The sequence below is a fragment of the Erpetoichthys calabaricus genome, chromosome 1, assembly GCF_900747795.2.
Source record: "Erpetoichthys calabaricus chromosome 1, fErpCal1.3, whole genome shotgun sequence".
Taxonomy (NCBI): domain Eukaryota; kingdom Metazoa; phylum Chordata; class Cladistia; order Polypteriformes; family Polypteridae; genus Erpetoichthys; species Erpetoichthys calabaricus.
Window position 1 is genome coordinate 165230015 of NC_041394.2, and position 24124 is coordinate 165254138.

The 24124-nt window shown below is 38.2% G+C and overlaps 1 protein-coding gene across 1 annotated transcript in view; it reads left to right on the plus strand.

Moving 5' to 3' along the window:
• mrps35 (mitochondrial ribosomal protein S35) overlaps positions 1-20693 on the plus strand; it is a 180743-nt gene extending 160050 nt beyond the window's left edge. Inside the window, exon 8 of the mRNA XM_028808207.2 lies at positions 18161-20693. Coding sequence (XP_028664040.1) covers positions 18161-18424 — 264 coding nt within the window. The 3' untranslated portion in view covers positions 18425-20693. The remainder of the gene's footprint in view (positions 1-18160) is intronic.
• The last annotated feature ends 3431 nt before the right edge of the window (positions 20694-24124 follow it).

Genomic DNA, 24124 nt, shown 5'->3' on the forward strand with positions numbered 1-24124 from the left:
TGGCAGTGCTATCAACAGTTGCAGCACATAAAAGTTGGGACAATTTTCAGAAAAAAGTTGCAGTTTAACTAAACTTTGATGAAATGAGCTGCTCCATTTATTAATACCAAAGTAAAATTTATTGTTTCAGTGGTTCGAAGCACAAAGTACATCACCTTATTAATATGTCATTTATTGTGTTTAAAGAAGCGCATGTGAAGATGCGCAGTTAGCAGTACAGGCAAAACAGCATATTTCATTGCTAAATAAAACTCTACAAATGCTAGATTTGTCATTTGTTTGCTTTTGAAGGCAAACTAAAATTAATGTGACAAACATAAGAACAGTCTGGTTACTTATATAAGACACTTTTGTAAAACAGCCTTTGTTATAGTGTTTATAGAGTTCTGAAATAACGGATTAATTTAAGTTTGATTTCACATAGTCAAGTGAAATTGGGAAGCATGCACTGGTACAGTGCGTTGCTGCACCCACTACACAACGAAACAACTCGGGATCCCGGTTTGCAACCCCCCAGGAAGACACTCGGTCCAGTCTCACCCTCTGGAAGTGACCCTCTATCTGCCGCAGCCAGGTGTTACGTTGGCGACCCCTTGGCCTGGTCCAGCCACTCGGGTCCCCAACAATGAGGATCTTACGAGCCGATTCACCCTCAGGGAAACGCACCACATGACCGTAGTGCCGTAACTGACGCTCCCTCACAATGCAGGTAATGTGCCTCATTCGGGACCCCATGAGCAACCGCTCATTCGACACAAAGTCAAATCAACAGTACCCAAGGATTTTCCGGAGAGAGACAGTACCAAAGGAGTCCAGTCTTCATCTCAGGTCACTGGATAGCGTCCATGTCTCGCAACCATATAGCAAGACAGGAAGCACCAGGACTCTAAAGACTTGAACCTTCATCCTTTTGCACAGATATCGGGAGTGCCACACACCCAAGAGGTCATTAACACTAGAATTACCAGAGACTACAAAAAAACTCGTAGATCCGGCCCACCTTAAAACCGTTCTCAACTCTCTTTTGTCTTCTAAATGTGCCGATTAAAATGAGCAGCTAGCAGCCGGCTATTCCATCCCCCACCGCCGCAGAACGTTCACTAAGATTTCCCAGCTCATGCCTTGTTTGATTATCTGGGAGTGACTGCACTGCTGGAGTTTTAGAATGGAAATAATAGATCGCTATTTGGAACACAAGCAGTTCATGTGTGTTCCGTTTCTACAGTAATCTGTGTAAACACATTTTTAAAACAGAAACGTTTTTCATATTTTACTAGTAAATGACAAAATGTAGGCATAAACTATATAATGTATGAAGCCTGAAGTCCAAAGATCAAGTAAACACTTTCACAAAAGGTTCAAGGATGAAACTACATCTTCCGTGGCGTAGCGGTAAGATTTGCTGACTTGTAATCAAGGGTCCCCGGTTCGATCCCCACTCACTCCTATATTTGCCGTTTTCAGTAGTGAGCGCCTCTTTTTGTTAATATTATACAGTACACACATACATTTGGTTTGCGTTTGTAACACACGGTGTGCATTTATAGGACTTGTAAAAGTTACCATTTTTTTTTTTTTTTTTTTTTTTTTACTTCTCTCTAAATCACGACCACGATACATACTACCGCCCTCCCCCCCCCCAACCCAGTGATCTGACGCTGTTATTTTTTATTTGAAACGGAATAACTAGAGATGTGAGTGGTGTTTTGAAACAATGGAACTGGACATTCTCAAACACTGGCGAATCTGCCTTCTTCGTATTTCACCGTCACTTGATTTTTTTTTATTCAGTTTTATTGAGTGTTCCTGCTCATGCTGAATTAGTGTGCACTTTATGGTGTATGATGTCAAACAAAAAAAAAAAACACAGACGTAGGTATATATGATATTTGGAATTATTCGTTTTATGACCTGTATAGTACATTTCGGAAAACTTTGTGGCACGGATGCAACATTATTCATACTCATTCGCATAACATCTTGCGATTTGTAATCAGTGACTGCGTGTTTTTTTCCCCGATCTTGCCAGTCCCCACATGTTGCTGTATGCTGTTTCTTTTGTACTCCAGGACATGCAAGGGACAGAATAGTACAGAGCAGTAACTTCAGCGCTATATGCAATCATCAGATTCAAATGTTAACAGTTCACACACACGCAAGGATAGTCTTTCCTACATTTACAACGTGTGTACCTGTTACAATGTACACGCTTCTCTCTATGCTGTGGTTCCTATTACACACCTGAAAGAAAGAGACAATATATGTGAAAACGTCATCGCACTAATGCAATATTATTTGAAAACGAACAGCGTCAGATCGGGTGTGGATTTATGTTGGCGCTATTACTGAAAGAAAAAAAAAGATGAACATGTGCTTTGATACTGCAGCACTGAATAAGCTCACGTGCTGTAACATCAGCCCCCCACCTGCCTGGTTGTCTCCACACATACCGCTTAGAATTAAGGCCAACTCCCGCATGGAGTTTACTAAAAGACACCTGAAGGACTCTGAGATGGTGAGAAATAAGATTCTCTGGTCTGATGAGACCAAGATAGAACTTTTTGGCCATAATTCTAAGTGGTATGTGTGGAGACAACCAGGCACTGCTCATCACTTGTCCAATACAGTCCCCACAGTGAAGCATGGCGGTGGCAGCATCATGCTGTGGGGGTGTTTTTCAGCTGCAGGGACAGGACGACTGGTTGCAATCGAGGGAAAGATGAATGCGGCCAAGTACAGGGATATCCTGGACAAAAACCTTCTCCAGAGTGCTAAGGACCTCAGACTGGGCCGAAGGTTTACCTTCCAACAAGACAATGACCCTAAGCACACAGCTAAAATAACGAAGGAGTGGCTTCACAACAACTCTGTGACTGTTCTTGAATGGCCCAGCCAGAGCCCTGACTTAAACCCAATTGAGAATCTCTGGAGAGACCTAAAAATGGCTGTCCACCAACGTTTACCATCCAACCTGACAGAACTGGAGAGGATCTGCAAGGAGGAATGGCAGAGGATCCCCAAATCCAGGTTTGAAAAACTTGTTGCATCTTTCCCAAGAAGACTCATGGCTGTATTAGCTCAAAAGGGTGCTTCTACTAAATACTGAGCAAAGGGTCTGAATACTTAGGACCATGTGATATTTCAGTTTTTCTTTTTTAATAAATCTGCAACAATTTCAAAAATTCTTTTTTTTGTCTGTCAATATGGGGTGCTGTGTGTACATTAATGAGGGAAAAAATTAATTTAAATGATTTCAGCAAATGGCTGCAATATGACAAAGAGTGAAAAACTGAAGGGGGTCTGAATACTTTCCGTACCCACTGTAGGTGCCAATAGGTACTTGATCGCTGCCTTGGCCAAGATTTGGAAATGGGCAGCATTGCTTTTTCAATACTGGAGGGCACAGTTATTTCTGGAGATAGGGTGCTCGCTGAGAGAATTATTCAGCTAAAAAAAACAAGTTTACAAATGTTTACCTATATTATAATAAAAAAAATAATAAATTATTATTAGGTTGACAAGATTTGTGGTAAAGAAAAACAGGACAACCGCCTGTATCAACCACTGCCATTAATAAAAACTTGTGACATTGAAAGCTTTACATATAATGATTTGGGTCATATAAAGGGCATTCTGTATAAAAAGTGATGCAGATATACATTTACACTTTGTAACGCAGGTGTGCCTTTAAATATTGAGATACTGTTGTATATTTTAGGGTGATTTTGTTTTAAAGTAATGCTTACATTAAAAGTGGAGTAGTTCTTGTCTTTAAATCTTTTACAGTTTAGACATAGGAGACACATCTTTCACAAGGTACAAAACTTGAAGCTGCATTTTAGCATGCAGGTGAACCTGTTCCACCTTTTGGTTAAGTGCCTACTAAATTAAATTCCTCCACTATTTTTCCACAGCAACTTCACTGTCTAAAATGGAAAAACCGACAAACTACACTGCTGCAATAACAGTTTTGTAGGCAGTCTGTCAAACATTAATTGTAAAAACCTGACAAAATAGGTGAGGTGATTCTGTTAACGTGTTCCTTTTTTTCTCCGCTAATTTTGTGGAGCAGTTTGCTCCACGCTCTTAAGTTATGCACGGCCCCAGCAAGCTGCCTCGCAGTGCCGACTATGAGTTTCTGGCAAATACACGATGATACTGATTGGACATTTGTAAGCTGCAGTGTATGGTTTGTGTGTTTTTTTTTTTTTTGTTTGTTTTTTTGTCCAGGCCCCCTAACCCCCCCACCCCCTTCCCCCCTCCAATCATTCGGGACGTGTGCTCAACCTAATTGGTATGATTAATAAAATTAATAATTTTATGATTGTTATTTTACCTTGGTGGCAGTTGAATGTGGTTTTGCAGGCACATAAGAATTTTCTTCAAGAATTTCTTCATACATCTCCAGCAATGAAGCAGCAATATCTGAGTGCAGATCTTTTTCTCTTGTGGTTTGCTGTTGCTCTCTGCATCTCCAGCTGACATATCGACCAGTTGTTTCTCAAGTGCTTCTTGAACTTGTTTTTTGGTATCTTGGTCAAAAAATCGATCTTTGTACCGTGGAACAAGGACAATGGATAGATAGTATAGAGGCTAGGAGAATGCACCACTGAAGTATTTTCTGATAGCCTCCACAAGAGTGGTTTTCACCGGAATCTGTCTTGCCACACTTGCTAAGCATACGTTTAAGCACTTCAACAGAGGAATCATATCCGCAATTGTAGATGAATTCACACATGTCTTTAGTAAGTTGCTGGAATGGTTCAAGTAGAGTAATCTTGTTTTCCTCAAGTCCCCACTGATGCACCATGAGAGAGGCAGGAAGCTTGTATTTAACACCATACGCAGCAAGAGTGTGCTTCTGATCAACCAGACTTTTCAGCATATAATATGTGCTGTTCCAACAATTCTGAATGCTGAAGCATTTTTGATGGTGTATCAAGGTCTGTTTGTATTTTTCCTAGCTGCGAAATAGCGAGCTGTGGGTGCTTATAATGAGGAACTATGCACCTCCCAATGGCAACACAGTCGAAGATGCTTCTCTGGCTCAATAAGCCTTCATTTACATTAAGCTGCAAAGTGTGAGCCATATAGCTTAAACTTTTAATGCCACTTTCTTCTGTAGCTTTAGTCATATTGTGAGAGTTGTCACAAAGCACAACATACACATTACTTTTTGAAATGTTTCACTTCGCTAACATGGAATCAAAAGCGTGTGCGATGAAAGTTGCAGAATGAGAATCAGAGCACTCATTAGTATGCAACACTACTCTTTTTGCCTCAAACTTTTAGTCAATCCAGTGTGTCTTTAGACTCAACATGCTCATGGACTGACCTCTGAGCTCCACATAACTGTAGTGAAGCTAATGCTGGTGATCTTGTTTCTTAAAAGCTCGTGGATATGTGTAGCAATCACATCATTTAATGAATTTAGTGAAACATCTGCAAAATATCACTGGCTTGAAAGAATGTACAGAGGTTCTAAATAATGTAGTACCAAAAGAAATCCCATGTCCTCAACTAGGGGAAAAAGGTTGGTCATCGAATGTGATCATTTCCATTATTTTAGTAGTCGTTATGTCTTTAGCTCTGGCGCTGCCTTGAGGAAATGTCTTCATGTTTTGAAGGGTTTGCTGTAAGAGGGTACCGCTAGTGAGCCCGGTAACGTCTGATTTAAGTTTCGTTGTAGTAGCATTAACAGCTAGAAATTCAGTGTGTAATTCATTATGGTGGTTCTTCAGATGGGTAATTAAATTTGTGGGATTGAAACATTTAATTCTGCAATCTTCTTGCATTATCTCATTTTTTCAGGTAGAGCAGATAGCAACTTTGCTGTCTTCCTTTTTCACAGAAAAACATGACCACACGGTTGACATACTGCTTTACTAACAATATCTGCCCAGTGAATAAACAATACGCATAGTGCTCGTGTCAAAAAGGCGAGCGCAAGGGGCTGTGCTTGCTTTAATGCTTTTCTACATCTTCATTCTTCCGTGAGGCAGACATTAAGACAAAATTTCATTATTTAGAGAACTGGCAATTGGTTAAAATGTACACATCTAACTGATTTCGATGTCGTCATTTTTAATGAATATCAGCCGATAACAATATAGTTACCAATATATTGTGCATCTCTATAACTGCTGTTTCTGTTAATGTTTATATATTTTAAGCTGTATTGCAGAAAAAGACACAATATTGTTCATTTGAATAATCAAATTTAAAAATTCCAGTATCATGATATCCTTACTACACAGAATATTTTCGAGTACCAAAAAAATGTTTTCTTGTTTCCAAAAGTGTGGGTCTACATCCTGTTCCAAGATAGAGTAAAGGTTTATGCACCTAATTCTAAAACAAAGTATATTCTACAATAATTGAATAAAGGACCTTTCTATTTACAGATCCGGTACCTGCTTATAGGTTTGTTATTTTGTCTGTTAAATTTAGTAAAGGTTTAATTCTAGCCATCAGTCTCTCTTACCAAGGCACCCATGTATCCGAAGGAATCTCTGGAAGCTTTTCAACTATTATAAGCAACACCTTTTGTTATCAGGGGAAACTAGGAAAGCAAGGTGACCAGATTTCACTGCACAGTACTGATGGGGAAAGTTCTTTATCACAGAGGTCTTGTGTCACTGAAAGCCTGACATAATGAGACAATGCCCACTTTTTTTTCTAGAAAATGCAAAACAAGCTTTATGTTTAATTTTGTAGATATCAACTTCTAATTAATAAAGACAAAATTATAGAATATAAACAACAAACATACAATACAAAAGAACGACAAAGCTCCTTGTCCCTTCTAGCCTGAGCCAAGGGGTTTTGAGAAAAAAAAAGGTAATAACTGACAGAAAAACAAAGTCAAACAGTTACTAACTAAGATTTACACAGCAGCAGACCACGCTTAGGTTACATTACTGTAGGCACCATTTATCCACAATGCAGACAACTCCAAATGTATTAAGTTATAGAAGGAGGACTGCCAGTTGTCAACAATAACGCTTTCAGGTGTCTTTCAATGGGAGGTAATAATTTAATTGGCTGCCAGTGCGCCCAAACAAAATAACGTATATTTGGGAGTTTAAGAAGAGGCGTAGAAAGGTCTAAAAGAAGAAAGATTGGGGGCAATAGAGGAATACCACAAGAAAGAAAAGACAGTTGCTGACACACATGTCCAAAAGGAAAAGACAGGAGGATGGTGCCAGAACATGTGGAGAAAAGTGGCAGGTAAATCAAGAGAACATAGTTGATAGAGAGGGACAACCTTGAGGTCCATCAGATGCTGTTTACGGGGAGTAGGATAAAGCAAAATTCTGAATTGGGTGTGCTGATAGTTTGTGCTTCTTGAACAGAAGTTTACATTGTCCTATGAGAGGGAGAGGAGAAATGTTTCTGGACCAAAGAGAAATCAAGGGGCAAAGGTTTAAAAGATGCTTTGCAAAGTAAAAGTAGAGGGTAGATAGTTTTTTTATTTGGGAGAGAGAACAAAGCAGAGTGCAATGAGTGATTTGCTAGGGGACTGTCAGAGAAACTCCACATGTTCTGAGCACTGATTGGAATTGTAGGTAGAAAAAGAAACTAGAACAAGGGAAATCAAATTGTGCTTATAAAGATTGGAACATCATAAGTCCTGAACTATTAAACAAATCCTCCAGCACACCGATTGATTCCCGTATGTTGCCAAGAAGGAAACCTATTGAGAAAGCAGAGTTGTGAAATATAGCAGTGAGAGAGTGCCAGTTTCCAGAGGGTGCAAGTAGTTTTTCCACACGGTACCAGATAATAGCATATAACAAGATAGGTCCTAAAAAAAAATATGGATGGTTTTGACTTGAAAGAGATGATAAACAGAACACCCTGAAGAGAAAATGGGAAAGCAAGGGAGGATTCTGTAGGGGGTCATGAAGGAGGATGAGGTGGAGGACGACACAGACCTGACCAAATATAGGGCAGAGGGTGAAAGCTGAATGATATAGTTCTAGGTCAGGCAGTGATACACCTGCACTCAATGTGTTGCTAACCAGGGTTGAATGTTTAAGGTTTGGTCTCTTACAATTCCACAGGAACCTTGAAATCAGTGATCTGACTTCAGACCAATATTCTATATGAGGGGGAAGTGGCAGCATAGAGTTAATGAAGTTGAAATGGAGCACAATATTCATTTCGATAATGGCCAAACAAGACTGAAGAGAATGTTGGACCAGTTGTTAATAGAGGCTTTCACTTCAGTGAAGATGCAGTAATAATTGTTAGATGATATGTCTGAGAATGAGGCAGTAATATCAACTCCCAGATATCTTGGTCTACTAGATACAGGGATGACAAATGGTAGGGAGAATTGACAGCACATATCATTAAGGAGCAAGAGAGAAGATTTAGACAGTTTAATTTTGTAACCAGATAGACCTGAACAGTTCTAGCATGCAACAAATATCAGACAGGGCATTACCTAGATAGAGAAGGATATCGTCAGCATATAAGGATATTCTGTGACTGGAATTTAAAACTGTAATGGGAGTTAGAAGCTAGGAATTGCAGATGGCAATTGCAAGTGGTTTGAGAGATAAGTTGAAGAATAAAGGTAACAAAGCACAGCCTTGCCGAGTTCCCTTACAAATAGAGAAGGTACGTGAATAAAGAGTCTTTGTATGCGCAAAACTTGGATCAAAGCCCATTCTTTCCATGGTTTGTTCGCCATAAGAATTGTCAATTCATGCAGTTAAAAGCCTTCTTGGCATCAAGGGAAGGAAGTGCAGCAGGGCTAGAAAGGCAGGGAACTAAATTAATGACATAAAGAAGTCTTATGTTATCAGAGGCTAGCCATGACTGTATGAAACCAGACTGATTGGGATTAATTAATTTGTTAATGATTTTCTGTAAGCGGCAGACCAGAACTTTAGCTAATAGTTTTGTATTCGAGTTAATGAGAAAGAGAGAGAGAGAAGTCTGTAACTCTTAACACAGAGTAGGATCTTTATTTTGTATTAAATATAGTAATAGCTACAGAATTTAATACTAGGGCTTACTGTAAATGGCTGGAGGAAGTGACTTCACTAATCTTCTTGAAGACAGGAAAGGATACATGTTTCCAGAATGCAGAAAATACCCTATGCGGGATCCCATCCATCCCTGGGGTCTTGCCTGTTCTCATTGAGTTTAGTGTCTCTAAGTTCAGCATGAGACATTACAACATGAGACATCTGTAGCCAACAGGTGCGACTCCTGAATTAAAGCCACATCCCCATGGTGACTGTGGAGGAGATCTAGGAGGCAAGAGTGCTGTTGACCAGAGTTCAAGGCCCTGACATTCCATGAAATAATGTTAAGCTTTGCCATGATTAAACTGAGAAAAGAGACGAACTGAAGATGAGGCTAAATGATGGGAAAAGGAAGTATTAGTATGTTGTGCGGCGATCGATATTGTCACAAACATAAAAAACAAAAGTCAGCTCAAGCTCCCGACTGACCCACAGACTACCCACTATAAGTAACTGCATAAAAACCAAAGCAAGGAGTGAGTGCCAAACCACCCCCAGTTCCTAAACATCACATCCCTGACCAATCCATAAACCATCCCTGGTATCAAAACCTCCAGAGAAAAAATGCAAAACTAAGCTAAATTTTTTGTCATGTATGCCATAATACAATACAAACAATAGACAAAGATAATGAATACAACATTGTACATTGAATACTATATATACTAGTGGAAAGTGGGGTAGTAAGAATGTGCTGTTACACCACTGAACTGAGATCTGAAGAATCTCAGGAGAATTATCTGAGTGTATTAGGAACATGGTGAAAAACAAAAGGTGATGCAAATAAGTTACAGTATGTTGTTACATAGTGTCATGTGTTACAGCATGGTCACATTAGTATCAAGTTTAACCTCTCTGTTCTAAAATACAGGCCTGGACTCATCCATTCAAATGGTCATACAGATGACACCCGTTCCTGTGAAATATCAGTCAGTTCCATTTTGACCTGGAAGCACACCTGTTTCAGGTTCATGGCCCATGGCTGGATGTGTGTGACACAATGTCCAATGTAGTCCTGTACAAGCTCAAATCAAGCAGAGGGCCAGTTAGTGTATTGGCCAGGAGAGTTGAGAAACAGCCTCAACATTGTTTTATCTGGCACAGGCATTGTGGTCTGGGTAAATGTTGTTGCTGATGTAAGTAGCTCTAGTAAGTGTCCTATCTACAGACCCCAGATGAGAACAAGCACTGTACCTGATTGCACCCCATGCTATGATGCCAGGCATAAGACCTGCATGTCAGTGGTGTATACACAATGAACATAACCTCTCACAAGGGCTCCATTGGACATATACATGATCATCAATCAATTTCTAGGAAAAATCTGCTTTACTCATTAAAGATAACAGATCATAATTTCTCCCTCTAGTCAGCAAGTCCAAGACACCATTATAGATGGGCATGGTGACAATTAAGTGGCACTCCTACCAGGGAAATGCATGATCACAGTCCTGCTTCAAGAAAATAATTGCCTGTGATTCAAGTAAACAATTCTGGTGCAAAAGTGGCTGTAATTTGTGAGGCTATTGCTATTCAGTCTGTCACAGCCTAATGGTCTTGACATGCACTGCAAATGTCTCCTGTCCAACTCATTCTTCAGTTTAATAGAAAGAATCTCCTGCATTGTGAAGTCTCACAATGCAAACCTGTTCAAATTCAGTTAATTGCAAGAATAGTGCATGATGGTACATATCAGGCATAAAGAACACCTCACAGAGTACTGTACTACATGTGGCAAAAATGAACGAATTTCTGTAATGCTGTGAGCACCAACTATTGATGACAATGATATGACTTTCACTGAATTCTGAATTGGCTGCAACCAGTGGGTACAGATTTCATCAATAGGTGTTGGTAAGCATTGGATGTTGGTAAGCAGATGGATAATTAATTGTAAGTAATAAAGTAATCTGTTTGCATTAACCTTCTTGACTATAGCTAAGACTTGTTTTCTCTTCATGCCATAAGTTATCCTGGCACCATTGTGTCAAAAGGCAAATTTTGTCTTTTTAGGCTGTCAATGTGCATGATCAGGTCTATGTCGGTTTTGTCACCAGCAAATTTAATAATGGAACCAGCATAAAACATCAATCAGATGTAAATTTGTGAAATATGAAGCACAAAGCACGATTTAAAAACTTGATGTCAACAGATAAGAATTAAAAATATGTTGGAAATTGTTGAGGATTAGAAGAAACCTAGAGGTTTGCATGTCTGGATTCAAGTGAACACCCAGACCAGAGTAAGAATAATAACTGTGTTTATAAACTTGATTTTACAACTGTGAGTATTCATGTGTGTGTTGGACTGGAGTGTTGTTAAGTGCTAATGTGTGTCAGCATTGCTGGTGACAAGGCAGTAGTAGAGCTGGATGGAGGCAGAACAATACAAGTTCTGCCATTTCAGCAATGATTCAGAGAATTGTTTAAAAAAGTGGAAAGTCCAAAAACTTGATCTTGGATAATAGCCATATAGTCAGCTATAGTCAAGCCTATGGTATATCATATCATATCATAAAATCTTCCACATGGTATTTTTCACTTTCAGGAAAAACTTTGAAGGATTTGCTTTGGCTTAACTACAGTTCTGTGAAAGCGGCATTGCACATTTATTAAAAAAGGTTTTCATTATATGTACTGTAAGTGTCATCGTCATAACACAGCAATAATGGTACAGTCGAGTATCTATAAAAACACATTTAAACATTAAAGTAATCTCTGAGTTAATAAAAGTTATTGCTTTAAAATTTGGGCTTTTTAAGTTTGAGGATGAATTTCAGTAAATAAAGGTTTCGTGTATCCATCTGGAAAGATTCATAATATCCATAAAATCGAAACAGTGAATGAATATTGACATAAATACAGTTTACTGATTTTGAAGTAAATTTATTAACTCCTCCCAGATTTAATCTACCTCGCGGCAGATCTCTCTTGATTTGTTTTTTTTATCTACCTCTTTAATTGAAAAAATAAAAGTTCTTGATCAACAATTATTGATATGTAAAGAAAAGCATACAGTATTTGGCCTTCAAAGGTAAAACTATATCCTTTGTTTGCCAGTCGTTTGATACATTAGTTAATTCAGTGACCTATGAATTTAAGAATTTCACTATACATTAAAAAGTTATTACTGTATGACATTCCATGTCATGACTGGTTGAAAGCCATAGTGAACATTAGGGTTGTATTAAAAGTTACCATGGAATGGTTAAATCATATAAATTGGCATCAAACTAAAAATATTGACTTTCCTCAGTATGTATCTTTTCTATGTTGATAAGAACAATGAGTTCACCCCAGGTGGGCAGTTTTGACATGATATGGAGTCTCTGTATTAAGTATCAGAATAACCAAATGCAGGTTATACTTTTTTTTTTTGCATTTCAAGTTAAAATACTCAACACTCTATTTCATTCTGAAAACCTACTTAATATTTACAGTAAATACTGATTGCCCAAAATGTTTCTAATATCATCATTACAATGATAATCACTGAATTTAAAAGAAAATGTTGCAAATAGTGTCAAATTTTTCTTGAGAAAATACTAAATTACACCTGCAGTGATATAAAGGGGATTACCTTATTTATTATAAAAATACTGTAAGGAAAGAATTATCAGTGTTCTTTAACTTAGTGTACTTCTTTCATCTAAAGGAAGTGTGTCCAATTTGTAAATTAACTTTTTGGTGTAAGGTTTATTAATTTTCTCTCTCTCGTGTGAAGAGTCTGACACGACACACAGGTCTGTTAATCTTGTACTCTGGCTTCACTAGGGGGCTCCGCCCCCTGCTCGCTTCGCTCGCCAACCCCTGGCGTTGGGGCATGACAAAGAGTGAGATGTATGAATTAGATATAGAATAGTGTGCAGGTGTGGATGATGCATATAGAAAGCAAAAAATAGTGTTTGGCACAGAGTAATGGTTCATTGGAATATTTCTTTGTACACAACATTAGTAGTAAAGATGGTGTCCTGTCCTTGAATGAGTCTTCCTTGGCATGGAGCATTTATAACTTTAACTTTAACGTCAGATGAAGAACGTCGAACACGTGAGAAGGCAACATAAAGTTGTCCATGTCCAAAAACGGGCTCAGAGAGGTAGATGCCAACCTTGTCCATGGTTTGTCCTTGTGATTTGTTGATGGTCATGGCAAATGCAGGTTTAATGGGGAACTGTCGGCGTTTCAATGTAAAAGGTAATTGTAGGTCAGAACTTGTAAGGTCAATTCTAGGAATGAGAACAGTATTGTTAGCATGTGATCCTGTAAGAACTGTTGCTTGAATAACATTGTGTGTCATGGTGTTGACGACTAAACGTGTGCCATTGCATAAACCCTGTTTAGTGTTAAGGTTTCTTAATAGCATGATTATTGTTCCGTTTTTAAGGCTAAGATTGTGTTGTGGTAATCTGGCTGGGTTAATAGTGTTCAAATATTCTAAGGGGAAATTCAGATGTTCATTGTCGTCATCAGAGTCAACTTTGTCAGAGCTTAGAAAGAGCCGTGCCTCTCCAGGAAGTAATGAAATGACCTGGTTATTAATGTGATCAACATTAATATTTTTTGGACATAATATAGTGCGTTGTGTTAAAAGGGGCATTTGGTCTAATGAGACCGCTGTTCCAAATATCTCCGTAATCTGGGTGAAGTCCATCTGTATTGGTGAGTGTACAATGTTCTAGTTGTAATAACCAATTGTTATATTCGGGATCTGGAAATCGCATGCTTTGTACCAAGTGTATCTTTAGAAAGCAAAGCCAATTGTTCGCGTAACATTTTTTGTTCTGCGGTTTTAGAAGCGCGCCGAGGTGAACTTTTTTGTTTGATGCGGGTTCGTGTTTGTGGTCCCGTTACTCGAGCCGTCTAGTTTTGTATCCGTGATCGTGAATTGATGACTTGTTTGATCTTTATCGTTAGGAATATGGATAAGTAATAAGTAGGATCGAACTCACTGTTAATATGTGGACTGTTCGTTTCTTCGTATTATCACCAATCAGGTCTCGCGCCTGTATATGTATTGTAGTTCGGTCTCGTGTTGTTTATATGACGTTGTCGCGTATTTTAAGGTGGACTGAATAATAGCTGAGCGCATTGTAAGTGGAGTAATAGTTAAGCACTGTCTAAAATCTCCTCCTAATAAAAGTACCTTTCCCGGAAAGGGAATATTATTATTCATCAACGTTTGTAGAAGTTTATCAATGGTGTTGAGTAAGTGACTGGATGCCATTGTACATTCATCTATAATTAATAGTGTGGCAAGACGGATGTGACGTGCATTGTTACTGTGCATTGTCATAGTGGATACCGATGTTTCTGTGATTGGGACCGGTATTTGGAATAAGGAGTGACGTGTTTTTGGAGCCGAGACATTTTTTCTTCCGCGGTTTCAGAAGCGCTTTGTAGGTGATTTGTGCATATTTGCGTTCTTGATTTGTTTCAGGGTGCACTGTTCCAATGCGATGTAATATTTGTCCACATACGCGAAAGCAGTATGGGTCATTGCCTTTTGGTGACCTGATATTTACTCCGGTAGATGCAAAATCAAATGAACTATTGTAGGATGTAATGCAGATGCGCCGCCGTGTATTTTGTTGTTTCATGCGGGTTCGTGTGTTTGGTCCCGTTATCCAAGCCGAATCGTTTTGTACCCGTGAGCGTGTATTCATGACTTGTTTGTTCCTCAGCATGCGAAATATGGATAAGTAATAAGGAGGATCGCACTCACTGTTAATATGGAGCCTTTTCTGCAGTTGAACGGTTAATAGTGCTTTATTGTAAGGAGATCCACCTATGCTGCCTAGTGTGAAGGTGTTGAGATGACGTATGTTTAATATGGACGGTTCCTTTAGAAATGGGGCTTTGGGTGTCACTTCTTATTGATGTTAGTGTGTTTGTGGGTCTGATTCGTCGTTGTTGTGAACGTTTCGTGTGCCATGTCTCGTCTCTAGTGGGCCTGGCGTGGCGGTCACGGCTTCTTTTTTTTGGTGCGTTAGGAGCTTGTTAAATCCTCCTGTTTGTGTGGGTCCCGTTTCGTGTGCAATGGGATTCGTGCGGCGCTGTGTGCTTTTTCGGCGTCTTCTTTCTTTTTGTGTGCCAGGGGCTTGTTGAATCCTCTTCTTTGTGTGTGTCCCGTCCGTTGCTTGTAGGGTGGGTGGGGTGGTTTTGGGTTCTTTTTTTTTGTGTGCCAGGGGCTTGTTGAATCGTCCTCTTTTTGTGTGTCCCGTCCGGTGCCTGTAGGGGGGGGCTTGCAGGTGGGCGCGAGCGGCTTCTTTTTTTTTGTGTGCTAGTTTCGTGTGCAATGGGTTTCGTGCGGTGCTGTGCGTCGCCTGCGGTTGACTCCTTTTTTCTGTGGTCGCGGGGCCTCATTTCTTTGACTCCTTTTTTCTGTGCTCACTCCTTTTTTCTGTGGTCGCGGCCGCCTCTCGCGGCGCCTCATTTCTTTTTGCGGCTACGGCCCATGGCCGGATGTCCCTGCGTCCATCCGGTTTAGCATTCTCGGTTAGTAATATGGATTATGTTACTACACTGTAAAGGAATATTTTGGGATGAATTCAAGTCCTTAGTTTGCTTTAGTATGGAGTTGCTGAGGGTGTATAGTATACTATCTTCCCATTTACGGTGAGAGTACACTTGTTGCTTTCTTGTTCAGCTGAGGCTCCCAATAACTGAGATAGGTTGAATGTGATATTAAATAACATCTATCCATTAGTTTATTTTTTTATACAATAATAAAATACATTTAAAAAGAAAAAATGTACTATATTGTTTTAACTGGTTTAATTTCTTGTCTTGTCATAAATATACCACATAAAGCCCTTTCTATGGTAAACAGTTTAACATTTTTTTTCAATACATTGAAGATAGTTGGATGATCCACTGATGATTCTTTTGCTAAGAAAGTTGCATTTTGTAATAACCTTGTTAATAACTCACTAGATAACCAAGCATGTCACTAAGCAAAAGTGACTGTAGTACATATCATTCTCCAGATTATCTTACATTTTTTTTAAAAAAAATGTGATTGTTTACCCTGAGTAGTGTCACAGAGTAGCTGCAGCCTGCCCCAACAAAGTTGTTCCACAGTAAAGGATTAAGCAAAAATATATTTTTTTTTTAGTTGGAAACTACTGGTCAGTCCTGGTTTAGATTGAAGCCAGTACTGTCTAAAAGCCGCTACTATCTATTTTATTGCGCTATAACAGACAGTCAGACATGAGCAGTAGATTTTCTGGCCGTTTTTATTACCATACTTTGTACTTGTTTACAGAAAAAGGGACTGTGGTATTAAAGAGTATTGTTTTAAATGTAATTTTTTGTGTGTTAGATGGGACGAAAAAATGGTAGCATTTTAAATAAGGAAATGTTATTAAGTTTTCTAGTTTTGATGTTGACTTTTCTGATTAATTCATAGTTTGGTCCATAAAGACCTGTTTAATTTCCAAGTTAGGTGTTCTCAGGTGTTGATATGTTTAAGCCCCGTTTCTATTACAATTCTTAATTTTCTCTCTATAATGGTGCATCTGGGATCACTAGAATCATACTGTTAAAAATTTGCTTTTTTGGTTGCGTAAGTATCTTGCCTGGATGTTTTATCTATATTTGCTTAGTCTTTATTTATACTTATTTTTGTTGATTTCTAGAGTCTGTGTTGAGATGGGGCATGATTGGACACTAAGAGCTATTAGTTTTCTTCTTGTAACAGTGGCCAAAACTGAGAATTTGCCCTTTGACAATGATATGATATACACTGTAGGAGTGCAGTTGACCTGAAAATGGTGCAATTTCAGTTAGTAGTCAATATAAAACTTATCCACATTCTGTCAGAACACTCAAGATGAAACTTTACAAAGATGTATGCAGCCATTACTATGGCAGTTGTTCTCTGGATGCTTAGGAGTAATGAGAGGTTTGGATGTGTAAGGTTATGGAGAGCAGCAATTCTGAAGTTCCAGGCTGAACAGATCAGAAGCTGTGGTGGGGTCCCAAAATATCTGAGTGGGGTCATAGTTTTCATAACTTTAAGGTATTGTAAACCAGTAAGAGTTTTGCCACCCCTTGTCTAGAAGTCTCTCCAAAACAACTTTTTATGGCCATTCCCTCAGCAGACCCTAAGAAATCTTTCTCACAGTTGAAAACAATGGTAAGTAAAGCATAAAAAATGAGCACTGTAAATAAGTGATGGCAATAATAATGCAAAGAAAAATATATAAAAGAATATTTAATAAGCAATCTTTTTGAGTGTAAAAATCATTAAATATACATGCCAGTGATGCACTGGCTATTCTAAATCTTCAATGCTGCCTTACAGCCCTGTTTTCCACAGTGGATTTCTACCTTGCATCATAGGCAGCAGGGATAGACTTGCGCTTCCATGATGGTTATTACACTTCAACTTCGTAAATGGTACGATGAATTATCACTTACAATACAAGCATACATGTGTTTATTTCAGTATTACACTTTTTGGAGGAAGCTCATTACAATGCTGCCAAACTGGGATCTATTCTGCTTTATGATCTAACACAATATGACATATACAGTAGCTTAAATACCGCCGTCATGTGTCTGTTGAAAAGACAGTTTCTAAACAACCCTATCAAACATTGCAGTGCAGTACTGTAAATAAATTTGCAAATGCAAATATAAAATCATAATCTGTATCATTCAGTTTAAACTATTAATATGAGGTATTCATACATAAGTTAAATATTCAGATCTCTGATGTTGCTGTTATAGCAGGTAATAAAATTTTGGTCTGTGCCAAATGCGCAGAAAACCTGAATTGTTTTGGATGAAACTGGCAATGTAGACATAGCCAGAGGTACCCAAAATGGCTATTTAAAAATCTTTTGAAGTCTGGCTATTGTATGTACGACCATTTTTCTTTTATATTCATTTCATCATTCCTCTTGCTTCCCAAGTGCATTGTTATTTTCATTTTTTAATCTTTGTCTTATTTTGTAAACATGGACTCAATAGTGGCAAATGTAAGTAAGTGCCAGTGATTTAAAAACCATAATTATATGGTTTTGTATAATTATTTTTTCAGTATATGTTTATAACTGTTCAGTATGATGTACTAAACAGGAATTTTGATTTGAATGTGTTTTATTTTTATTTAGAAACATGAGACTTGGGAGGAAGAAAAAACTAAAGTAGACCATGATGAGTATATATGGAACAGCAGCATTTCACAGATGCACATTATAAATACACTTCTCCGGATGAAAGGACTGGAGGATTCCCCAACTACAAGAGAAGAGCTAATGAACTCTGTGGATCTGCAAGAATTTCGTAACTCTGTTACCACTCTTAAAAATACAGAGGAGACAGAAAGTAGTATCCTCCAGTACAAAGAGTCTGTGAAAAAAGTACTTGGTTTATAATGAGTTTTATAAACTACTACATGCACTTGTATCTTTAAATTCATATTAAGACATACATTTAAATAAAATTGGAAACTTAAACACAATTATTCACTTTAAAACTTATGTAGTACTAGTATCAAGATGTAAATGTTTCACACCTTGGTTTAATACCACGTTGTCTCATAACTGAAAAAGTTTCATACTACTAAACAGTTACCAGTATGTGCTAGCTTGCACCAGAATAAATGTCAGGTCTTTTGTATAAATATTTAGCATTATACAGATATAGGCATGGTGTTCAGCATGTTCAATTAACTTCAAACCTTTTGATCAACAGACAATTAAGCATCTGAATGAACTGTTCATGTTCTGTGGTGGAATTGTTGGATTAAATATGATGCAAGTACGCTTTTATACAGCTGCATCACAGTACTGTTACTTTGGTAAAATCTTTGACTATTGGTAGCCAATGTTTCCAGCGCCTTAGAATTTCAGCACACAAAATAGGTATAAAACTAACAGTACTCCATTTGGTGTTCTACCAGCATTTAACAGTACTCTGATCTGCTGTGAAATTGTGTTTTCTTTACCATAAGTGTTTTTAGGTTAATTGGTTGGGATAAGTTAGGCACAAGAGTGAATTTGTTCCTGCCTTGCACCTACTGCTATAGGGGATACAATGTGACTCCCAAGGCCCTTAACTGATTAAGGCATTTAGAATGCTGATGAAGGTGTCAGCTGTCCATATGTTGACCACACTGTATAAGTTATCAGCCCCTTTCCCGATTTACTGTATTATTTGAAAATTATTTAAAAATTTGATACTGAATGTTTTCAGGTCTTCAAACAAAATGTAATATTGGATAAAGAGCACCTGAGTGAATAATTAGCAATTATTTATGCATTGCTTCCATCATTTCTTTTTACTGAACAACATTATCCAATAACATTGTGTTAAACAGTAATTTCCCCCTTTCATTTATTAGCTGGCTTCACCCCCACTAAATGTAATGACTGAAACCAAGACTTCCTATAATTCAGTCTCAATATTTCACACCACTATGGAAACATTCTAGCTCACTCCTCTTTGCAGAAGATATTTAGTTCAGCAGCACTGGTTTCAACCTGCTTGTTTTAGGTTTTGCCAAAGCAACTTTGGGTTTGGACTTTGACTAGGCCCATTCAAATATTAAGCTTTGTTTCTTTTCAGCCAATCTAATGTGGACTTGCTTTTTTTTCTGGCCGCATATTTAATCTTCAGCTCAAAAACTGCTGACTGGAAAGTCTCCTTAAGAATTTTCGGTTATGGCAAGGCAAAACTTCTCCATATCATCACGCTGCTTAATTGTTGGTATGATGTGCTTAGTGTGGAGTGCGGTGTTTTGTTTTATAATGAGACCCATAGGTTACAAAATGTTCCATTTTTGTCTCCTCTGTTCCTGAAAGCTCCGGGATAATCCAAGTGCTTTCTAGCAAGTGAGACATATGAATTTATGTTTGATTTTAAGCTTCACTATGAAAAGTTGTTTTCAAACTTCAGCATGAAAAGTGGCTTTATAGCTCATTCCAGACCAGTACACAGACAAAATAGGTTGAGACATTTAATTTGATTGTCATGTTGTGTGTTTGTTGAATCTTTGTACTGGCAACGTGAATGTTATTAGAATAGTTAAAATCAGTGACATTTGCATTGAGTAAAGCAGACTGTAATCAAGCCTGGCCATGCTGAATCACCTGAATTGAGTTGTCTGTTTAATTGAGTTGGTTTACATAGGAGGCAGCAGCAGTTGCTATTGGGTAACTTTGTATATGAAACAAATTAAATAACTTGAGGGTTGAAGGCCTGAAAACATTTACTTTGAAATTTGCAGTGATTGGCAAAACCAGGAAGGGCGCAAATCCTGGCTCTTGGAACTGCATATCATGAACGGAAATACTTAGTTTTTTTCATCTTTGTTTGAAACATTTTTCTCTGCACCTCCACATACTTTGGCCAGGGCCATTTTATTTTAACTGCACACATGGCCTTTGTATCACCATTTTTGATTTTGCTAAACCTTGTCAAATGAATTACAGCAAACTTCACAGAGCTCCAAAGTTTTTTAATCTTGAGGCATAGGCAATTTTCTTCAATATGGACAACGAAAAAATGATAATGCAGAGTGTTTTCTTATGAGTTGTATCTTCTTTCTTATACATGGCTCAGCTGTAAGTTTTTAAAGAATGCTACTTTTTTTTTGTATACTACTTTTGATGTTTTTTTTTAATACAGAAATACCTTTAGATACTCTGTGTGTGTGCGTGTGTGTGTATTACAGGTGGAAACCCATTGCAATGAAATTCATTGGACCATAAAAATATTGTTATAATGGAAACTTTGTTATAAGAAATATGGGGAAAATGCATATACTGTTGTGACAGAGATCACCCTTCCATAGCTGCTGTGCTGCATCTGGTAAACAGTAAACCAAGGGCATAGTAATTGGTTGTTCTCTGCAGGATCAGGCTTTCACGATGTTTAGAACATTTAACACCAGCTCTTCTGACCTGTTCTTCCTTGCACTCTCCTGGGGCCTCATGCGTAATGCCGTGCTTAGAATTCACACTAAAACATGGCATACAGATGAAAAAATTCAGATGCACAAAACCGTGCATGAGCCAACTTCCACCCACTTCCAGTACATAAATCCCGGTCTGCGCGAAACTAAAGCTTGTGCACGTACATGCAGCCCCTCCCAGACTCCTTCCAGAATTATGCCTCTTTGAATATACAAATCAATATAAATATTCCTTATGTACTATCAAACATACTAACCCCTAATTCCTGTCCTTCCTTTTCTTTCTCCAAGTAACCAATCGACACACAATCAGGTCTTTAATAAAAGTCAAGCCATCTGTAAGCTTAGAACGCAGATTCTTCAAAACTTTTAAGGAACATTGAAATATCTTCGTAGTACATGTTTAACTATTCCATCCAGGGTTGCTCCAGTCCCAGCAAGCATACAGCTCGAGGCAGGAACAATCCCTGAATCCGTGGGTTGCCAGCTTATCACTACCACTGTCCACTGTGTCCAGACGTTTAAGTAATAACAGTATAAATTATTTAAATGAAGTTAAAATGTAATATATACTTTACTGCATTTCATCTTAAAAATGATATCAAGGGATCCAAGAAGATAGTGCTTGGAAATCTAAATCGACTTAGAAGCCAGTCGTCATCATATGTAAATATGCGCTCTCTTCTGTTGAATTGAATTCCTTTATTGTTATTATATGGTACAATGACATTCAATATGCAAATCCTCCATAAACTTATTTTCTTAAAAAATGGTAAAATAACAACAACAGTAATAATAATACGATATGAAAGCATAAGTGGCTCAGGTTGTGTGATGTTGCAACTGTAATGCAAGTTTACAGTGAGGTAATTGTACTTAAAAGTACAAACAATTCTACCAGGAGCACTTGATGGACTGATTGAGTGCATTTAGAGCTCTTGGGATGAAACTGTTTCTGAACTGCGAGGTCCGTACAGGAAAGGCTCTGAAGTGTTTGTCCAATGGGAGTGCGTGGCTTTACGCCAAGTTTAGTTTTTATACATCACGATGTATAAACGGTGTGTACGCCCGTTTCCATGCTCACTCACATGAGGCCCCTTGTCTACCATAGTGGTGATTCTGAGCAGTACGTGTTCTTCTAATCTGAAGATGAGAGCTGAAGCAGGGCAATTACTGTGTTGCAGCTCCTATCTCGTGTGCTTGAGTAGAGAAGTAACGGGTCCAATTTTGAGTCTTCGAGACTGTACCTGCCTTCTCTGTACAGTAATAAACTGCCAGTATTTTCCTTGGAAATCTGGACTCACCTTCCTGTTTCTCGTGCAAGCTCTGTGACCAAGCTTGACAATACCTGTATTTAAAAAAAATAAAAAAAATTGAAAATGAGGTGTTAGATGCAATATTATTTTTACAGAAATACAGGCATATGAATATGGAGTGAAAATTAGATGTTAGATGAAACTTTCTTTTTTAGCATAAACTGATGCTGTTTATCACCATTTTTGTTCATCTCAAAGAAAACTTTGAGAAGTGCTATGAAACTTGAACAGTACAGTATTCGCACGCAACAGAACTACTCACCCAGATGCTTGGTGGAGCACTGACTCAGAATTATGCCTACACTCTCACTGAGACGGCCCAAGACCGGTATTTTTTGTAATGTATTAGCTTCGGTGGCCATTTTTGCATGAAACAAAGTTAATTATACTGAAATTTACAATTTGTTAAAAAAAAAAAATCTATTAAACATGATGTTGTATGAATGTTTGTCTGAGCCAACAAAAAGTATTCATTGTTCTGAGAAATGTTATTTTGGTATTCGGTATAACTGGATTTGACCCGTGTGTGTGTGTGTGTGTGTATATATATATATATATATATATATATATATATATATATATATATATATATATATATATATATATATATATATATATAAAATATGTGTGTATATACAGTGGTGTGAAAAACTATTTGCCCCCTTCCTGATTTCTTATTCTTTTGCATGTTTGTCACACAAAATGTTTCTGATCATCAAACACATTTAACCATTAGTCAAATATAACACAAGTAAACACAAAATGCAGTTTGTAAATGGTGGTTTTTATTATTTAGGGAGAAAAAAAAATCCAAACCTACATGGCCCTGTGTGAAAAAGTAATTGCCCCCTGAACCTAATAACTGGTTGGGCCACCCTTAGCAGCAATAACTGCAATCAAGCGTTTGCGATAACTTGCAATGAGTCTTTTACAGCGCTCTGGAGGAATTTTGGCCCACTCATCTTTGCAAAATTGTTGTAATTCAGCTTTATTTGAGGGTTTTCTAGCATGAACCGCCTTTTTAAGGTCATGCCATAGCATCTCAATTGGATTCAGGTCAGGACTTTGACTAGGCCACTCCAAAGTCTTCATTTTGTTTTTCTTCAGCCATTCAGAGGTGGATTTGCTGGTGTGTTTTGGGTCATTGTCCTGTTGCAGCACCCAAGATCGCTTCAGCTTGAGTTGACGAACAGATGGCCGGACATTCTCCTTCAGGATTTTTTGGTAGAAAGTAGAATTCATGGTTCCATCTATCACAGCAAGCCTTCCATGTCCTGAAGCAGCAAAATAACCCCAGACCATCACACTACCACCACCATATTTTACTGTTGGTATGATGTTCTTTTTCTGAAATGCTGTGTTCCTTTTACGCCAGATGTAACGGGACATTTGCCTTCCAAAAAGTTCAACTTTTGACTCATCAGTCCACAAGGTATTTTCCCAAAAGTCTTGGCAATCATTGAGATGTTTCTTAGCAAAATTGAGACGAGCCCTAATGTTCTTTTTGCTTAACAGTGGTTTGCGTCTTGGAAATCTGCCATGCAGGCCGTTTTTGCCCAGTCTCTTTCTTATGGTGGAGTCGTGAACACTGACCTTAATTGAGGCAAGTGAGGCCTGCAATTCTTTAGACGTTGTCCTGGGGTCTTTTGTGACCTCTTGGATGAGTCGTCTCTGCGCTCTTGGGGTAATTTTGGTCGGCCGGCCACTCCTGGGAAGGTTCACCACTGTTCCATGTTTTTGCCATTTGTGGATAATGGCTCTCACTGTGGTTCGCTGGAGTCCCAAAGCTTTAGAAATGGCATTATAACCTTTACCAGACTGATAGATCTCAATTACTTCTGTTC